At 38.4% G+C, this 7,500-nt stretch overlaps 1 protein-coding gene across 1 annotated transcript in view; it reads right to left on the reverse strand.

Moving 5' to 3' along the window:
- Window positions 1-7,500, reverse strand: part of LOC138024230 (glycogen debranching enzyme-like) — a 42,832-nt gene that overhangs the window by 28,606 nt on the left and 6,726 nt on the right. The window contains exons 4-7 of the mRNA XM_068871358.1: window positions 6,355-6,507; window positions 4,858-5,129; window positions 813-1,034; window positions 275-490 (exon numbers count right to left, since the gene is read on the reverse strand). Of these exons, the coding sequence (XP_068727459.1) occupies window positions 275-490; window positions 813-1,034; window positions 4,858-5,129; window positions 6,355-6,507 (863 nt within the window). The remainder of the gene's footprint in view (window positions 1-274; window positions 491-812; window positions 1,035-4,857; window positions 5,130-6,354; window positions 6,508-7,500) is intronic.

A 7,500-nucleotide genomic window follows, 5' to 3' on the forward strand; every position in this document is an offset into this window, starting at 1 on the left:
AGAGAAGCTACAATGATTGTTGAATGGAAGCTGCCCTCGATAGTTTCGCACATTTTGGGGTTGTTACTGTTACATGTAGTTTTCATGTTGCTTTCGTGGCATAAATTTTTGTAGTTCCTTAGGTCTTGTGTTTCTTGCTTGTTGCACTGAAATGATTTGTTGGTTTCCTTGCTGTATTTGCAAAATTGCTCATGATTCATACAGCTTTTTCAGAGTACTCTAGCTCTAGTTAACATAATTACAAAGTTAACAGAAAAAAACAACTAGTACTTACCATGTTGCCAAAGGAAAGTCTCTGGTAACTTTAGGATGTTTGGGACCATCACCATCCAGACGTTCATATCTGGCACCATTTTGGACATTATTTATTGCAGCATCTATGTGATGAGCAACTTCATTGTTCTTTATTGCCTCATTGAGGCTTTGAAGGTGCTCCCTGAGAGCTTCACAACACCGATGAAGTCTATCTTTTTCATCAACAGCATCAGACCTAAACAGGAAGATAAGCGCTCAGTGGTGGTTACAATTAATAATGGATTGATCTAATTTGATGGTTCCAAATTTGAATGCACAGGCTTCACAGAAAAGATGCATGAAAATGTCACAAGGACCAAAAAGTTGTTTTAGAAATAGTCTCATTCAAGATCATTATTATGACTTGACCATTTCTGCTGTCAAAAGCCACTTCCTTTAATTCACTCAAAGGTCTGGTAACCCAGGTACATGTAAATCACAAAGAGACGACTATCTTTGATGTTTCTGTGGAGTGAAATCTAAAAATTGTGGAAAAGTACCAAAAATGCAGTATTTACCGCTCTCTGTTGAACTTTTTCAGAGCCTTTTCCATGTCAATGGTTGCTGAAAGGCGTTGGTATGATTCTGCTGTAATAACTTCCAGTGGGGCACTGTCAGGTTTGGATGCAGTACTCTGTGGTCTTTTCGCCTTCAACAAAGCAAGACGGAACTGTTCTACTGTTTTTTCAACATTCACGCAAAAAAATTCCCAAAGCCTAAGTTCTGGTAAAACTTTGTTCCTGCAATCAAACAATGATTAGACTTGTTATTACCCAAGAAAGAAAATTAAAGTGAGCTCATTAATTTTTAAAAGCAAGTAAAGGATAAGTCACTAAGAAAGGATAAAAACACTACGCCAAAACTCTTGGATCATGATCCCAACACATCCTTGAACAGTGACTCTTTTTAAGCCACACATGAGCACATTAGCTGACGAAATATCAACAGTACATACAGTTAGAGTGTCATAATCAAAGAAGAAAGAGGTATCTACATGTCCCACCGTTCAACAGCCACTACCTAAGGGTCAATATTGTGGATAAAGTACCTATAACACCCATGGAAACCAATTTCCTGTTAAAGGAAAGCAGTGCAGAAAGTGTTTGCATTTTGCTCGTGTATGATGTATGATGATCAACTGCCCATAACAAGGTAGATGTACAACAAGTTGCAGAAAGTGAATATGAAGATGACATGTTCATTAGATAATTATGTAGAACATGTAAATACAGTACTGCCCAGAGAAGTACTGGCAAGTGACTTTAGAGAGCAATGGAAAGCAAGTCGCAGTTCTTCAAGTCTCTTGGCCTGAAAATGCAGATACCTGTAACTCCAACTACATTAACACTCACGCCATACTCTGGTCATGTCATTGAGCTGCTTGGAGAAACTACTGTAACAGTAACTGTTGAGTGTATACAAAGGCAAGACACACTTACTGAGTTTCTATGTGGCCACGTGAAATGGAACAACAAGTTTACATTATAAGTCACAACTGGGATATCCTCAAGTACCAAATCAAACTAAAGAGTGTGATACCCTTCCTGATATATTGAATGAATATCCAGACATCTTTTAAGGAACTTACATGCCTAGCTGGCAAACATACCATCAAAGTTGACACCTCTGTGACACCAGTTATTTATCCACCTTGTAAAGTACCTGTAGCCCTCAGAAGAAAAGTCAAGGATGAACATGATCGAATGGAGAGAGAAGGAGTAGTGGTTAGACAACTAGAAGCGACATCCTGGGTAAACAGGATGGTTACAGTTGTCAAACCAAAGAAAGTGAGAGTATACATCGATCCTAACTAAAGGATTTAAACCAAACAATGCAACATGAACATTTCCCAATGAAAACTAATGAGGAAATTGTCAAAGATATGCCTGATGCCTCAGTTTTCTTTGTCTTACATGGCCCTTCAGGATTTTGGCAGATACATGTGGAATTGGATGATGAAAGTTCAAAACTCTGCACATTTGGACTTAAATCAGCTCTGGAAGTTTTTCAAAGATGGATGTCAGAGATGCTGGAAGGCATACCTGGTGCTCAACCGATCTCTGGAGCTACAATCCTAGACAAAACTGTTGGGAAGGTTAGTTGAGAAAGTTTGATAGTAGATGACATACAAATGACTACAAAGAGTGCTAGACAGAGCACGTCACCACAACCTTAAGTTGAATAGCAAGAAGTGCAGAGTTGGACAAAGCGAAGTTCTGTAAGTAGCACATCTAATAGCGCTGAGGATTAGCAGAGATGAAAGCCCCACACTGTGTGAAGGAATTGAGAACTTTCCTGGGTTTTGTTCAGTACTTAGGAAAGTTCCTGCCAAATTTGGCTAGTACAAGTGCACCACTTTGTTCATTACTTGAGAAAGAGGTAGCATGGCATTGGGATCAAGAACAGGAACAAAGCTTCAACAAGATTAAAAAATGGCAACTCATGGACCCTAGCAGTAGTTAGTTACCAAGTTGAACACAACAGTCCTTGATCCTATGTAGTGAAAACTCAAGATGGAAGAAGTTACAGATGGAACCAACGTTAGCCTAACAGGTACTTCCCAAAAGTGTCCAGAATGGGCTGTCTTAATTCAAAGTCAGCTTTATCCTGTAATACCTCTATGGTCGTCAGTAACTCTCAACATAACTCCAGTAGCAGCCCAGTATCCACCAGATCAGCAGAAGTACCCACAACATCAGCTGATCAAGTACCCCACTAGCAGCTCATCAGCCACTTCCAAACAACTGCAGAAGCCCCAACACTACCAACAGAAGCACCAGTACCCCTCACAGTCGATACAGTATTCCTATGTGCCCAAGGCCATCACCAACCAGTTCAGCCAAAGATGCAGGGACACACACAGTGGTGGCCACCAGATCTGTCAAGTGGTGAGACCACCAGCACACTTTAATAACTTTGTTCCCTCTTGATTAAGTCTCTTATTCCCATGAAATTCATTATGGACATCATGGAACTGCTTTGAACTTCAATATTTCGGTTATTGTTACAACAATGTTTTTTTTAAAAACACGCTCATGAATTCTGCTTGAAGACCCTTGTTCCAGTTTATACCTAGAATCAACGACAAAATCGTTGACACATTGACCATTTCTACCCCCTATGCTGCATTTCTTCTATGTTTTAGCCTTCTTACATGTAGGTAGTCCAATTAACCCCCTTCCCCCCCAAACAATGCTGTAGCATGATTCCCGGGATATTTAGGTACAAACAGGCAACACTCAATGGGGGAGGGGGGGTCTTACCAATAATTTAGAGCATGATTCAAATTATAGTACTGTGTTATTTTACACTTAAAAAGAACTCTTTAAACAGTACAATGTGTCAACTAATTTTGTCGCTGATTGTAGCTAAAACCCTGGCTTGTTTATGGAAAAAGGGAAATATCATGTAATTTACTATTATAATTATGTAATACATGTAATTATGCTAATCAGTAATAAACATGTGATTAGCGATACAACATGGCGTGTTCCTGTGCGTAACATAACACAAGCTTTGAACAAACTATGCGTCAAGTCTATTACAAAGCTAAGATGCTCCACTCCAGTCAGAAGCCCATGTCTTGGGGAAACAGTTTTTTTCAAAATATGGGGTTGTTGGAAAAGTTAAAGTTAGCCTCCACCCAATATTTACACATGCATCCACAATGTTGAAAAACCTCTTCAGAACTCTTCGTTCCTGCTTGCTATGCGGGCTAATGGTAACTTGATGTATTTAACCCCAGGAATTCCATAAATTGATGAAGCTAACAACAATCTAAGCCAATTTGCAACACCCACATACCACCTCCCTCATAATATTGTTTTATGAAAATTTCATACTGCAGTAAAGTGACATAGATCAGAGGCTGAGGGGAGCATGCATGATGTCAAAAAAGAGGTAGACATCACAAGGACAACCTTGGGACCTCTAGATATGAACTTAGCTGTCCACTACCTTAAAGTGGTACTACGACCAAAAAAAAATTTTGTTTTTCCTTTGGACTTCAAAACTATGCTAACTAAACACTAACTCACCTAAGTTCTGATTTTAAAAAGACACCTGTTTATTTTAGCTGGAATTTTCTTATTTATTGGTCCGCCATTACTAACTTTAAAATCTTGAGAGAGCTGGGTCGAGGAGAAAATGACGTCAAACACTCACTAGTTTAAGAATGCAATGCGTGTGTACATGGCCTAATTAATATGCAGCATGGAAGTTTCGGGCTTTCAGACTTTTCAACCCGTGTTTTGCATATATAATAAATTGCGTTTACACGCTGAAATTTTAAGCCAGTGAGTAAATGACGTCATTTTCTCTAGATCCAACCCTCTGAGGTCCAATTGGCCAGTTTTGAACGTGAGTAATGGCGGACCATGAAATCCAAAACTTACACTCAAAATAAACAGCCTTTGGATAAAACTCAAAGCTCAAAATTTTGCCAGTTAGGTGTTAAGCGAACATGCTTTCAAAATCTGAAGAAAAAAAGGAAATGATTTTTTGGTCATAGTACCACTTTAAATCTTTCACACTAATATGTAGTTACCCCTGTTGAAGACTCACCGCAAGATATGTCCAAAGCATTGAATGTGACCTTCATTGTTGACCTTGGCAGGCAAGCCTTCACTTTCCCACAAGCCATCAGCTACTTGACAAGACAAGTGCCATAGAGCACGATCAAGTAAAAATGCTGGCCTGAGATGAGGAGAGTTTTCCAGGTTGTATGCACATTCTGGATGTTGCCAAAGCCATGGAGACTGATTGCATGTGTGGTTCAGGACAATATCCACCACTGATATAACCTTCCACTCAGTACGGATCTTGTCAAGGAGTTTCTGACGAGAATGGAAAAAAAAAACATCATCCGTACATCAATACATGTACTAACTCAACAGGAACAACAATAAGATGTCCATTTCATCATGTATTAAATGTTAAATGCTCAATATAAGCATCAATAATAATAATTTTTAATGAGATGTCTATCTGGAGATTACTTAATTAATAAAGGAACAATAAGGGTTGGCATCCACGTCTCAAAGCCGATAACCATGATACATCTAGTGGCACATAACCTGTCGACCTTATGGCCTGAAGACCAGCAGCAAGGGGTTAAAACATCGCGAACTACAACTAAGTGACTACACTGTGGGACAAACGATCATACATCTTCCTATACTTACCACCACAATGACCAATAATCACCTCTTTTGCAAGAAAGTCATTGTTCACCCTGCTGGCAGGGCCTTTCTTTTGCTTGCTCGATTTTGGCGTTCTTGAAAAAGACTGCATGAATCGAGTAAGATCTTTATTGAGTACCGGGTATGCGCTACATGTTGCCAGGATACAGTCTCAAACCCAAGCCTGACATGCCAGAACTCACCACCATCTTAGTTTTTCACGGTGCCAGCAGGCTCATTTATAACCATTGGTTTTATCACTAAACGGATGCTCGAACTGAAAAAACTGGTTTGATGAGAGAAAACAAGATTGACTAGTCCAGAAGTTCGGGCTGCCACAGCTTCAAAAAGCTGACGTGATTCAGGCAGAGTCTCTCTTTCTCCTCCTCAGTAAAGAAAAAGATGAAAGGAGGCTTGGCTCGCAGGATGGTCATTGTCATGCCCTGCATTCTTTGATCTATTTTGATTTACTTTTTTCATAGGTCATGTAGGCTATAGACCTTATTCATAAATGGCAGTCACATTTAATTTATTTTATAATTATTTTGTCCACATGCAAATTAGCCTTGACCAAGCCTCATTTTAGAGCAAGAATTATTTTCAATTCACTGTATGGTATCAAGGCTTGGTAAGCTAATTTGCACTTTGACAAAAGAATTACGGGTATTAATTGACCTCCATTTATGAATAAGGTCTATTAAGACGCTTCTTATCCTAGCTTACTTAGAATTAATCAATTATTAAATAATAGGAGACTAAGAGCATTTCTATTCCCTCCCCCTGGATGGCCGGGATACAAAGTCCACTGCAGGGAAACTCCCTACCAATGAACTGCCAGTACCCATTCAAAGCAAAAAGGTTTTTAGTATTATATCATTACCTTAACTCCGTCAAATGTTGCTTTTTTCCCCCCAGGTGAATGATGTGCGGCATTAATACTCAGCTGATCTGATAGTGAATACGAAGAATTGGATTTTCCTAATTGTTGTATCGGAGTAAAATGAATCATGTTATAGCCTGTCTCTTTTGTAACCTGAAAATAAAAATAAAAATACAGTAATAATATTGGTACATAAAATCAAAATAATGTAAAATACCCTATACTTATTGGCCAAGCAGTTACAGCTGTAAGTATAAAATATCACATTGAATTTGGCATTCCTCCATCCTTCGTAAAATTTTCTAATGTAAAGACAACCCTTAATGAATATTAATATGAGTTAGATACTAATCCAAGCCCAGGGTTTCATTAATTTTCCTGGGGAAAGAGTAGCCAAGTGAATATGAACAAATACATTCCGTCTTTGTTCCTATGTAGTTAAAGTACCTGGAAATATACCCTTACATGGTTTCCATTTGGCTTCAAAGAGAAGTGCTGTTTACACTCAGATAATGACAAAAGACCTTTGTTTAGCAAAATGAAGGCCTAGATTTTGCTAATTATAATTATTAATACATTTGGATGAAATAAATTTTACTAACCTGATTTGATTTTTACTTGCAATTACTTATTGCGTACAATGTAATAGCAATTATATCTATAGAGTGGTTTTCAACTGAGTGTTGAAAGTAATTAGCGAATTACTTTGGTTTTGCATTACTTCACTCAGTGATAGGTTCAAAGTTCCCGTGCCACTTTTTCAACCAATCAGAAGTGAAACTAAAACCAATTGTAGCTCACGCGTGCACATTTTCCCGTGCTTTGTGGCGACTACGTGTAATTATACTTCGAGTTTTGATTGGTTTACTGGATTGTCTCCGTCCTTTTTGATTGGCCAAAGTAATTACTTTGGTTTTGGTTTTATAGCACTCATTTGAAAACCGCTCTATCCATACAACAACTACATATTGAGATAAACAATACTTATATTACAGTACTACATAAATGAGTCTTCCACCCTGAGCATATAAACATTTTGCTAGAAAAAAATTCAACTTTCAAACCTGCTGCACACACTCAGACCTGAAATTGGATTTGATCATGATGTGCTCAGACTCCAAACTTAGGGTCGCTAAATCTTTTTGC

Source organism: Montipora capricornis, chromosome 11 (genome assembly GCF_036669925.1).
Source record: "Montipora capricornis isolate CH-2021 chromosome 11, ASM3666992v2, whole genome shotgun sequence".
Classification (NCBI taxonomy): Eukaryota; Metazoa; Cnidaria; class Anthozoa; order Scleractinia; family Acroporidae; genus Montipora; species Montipora capricornis.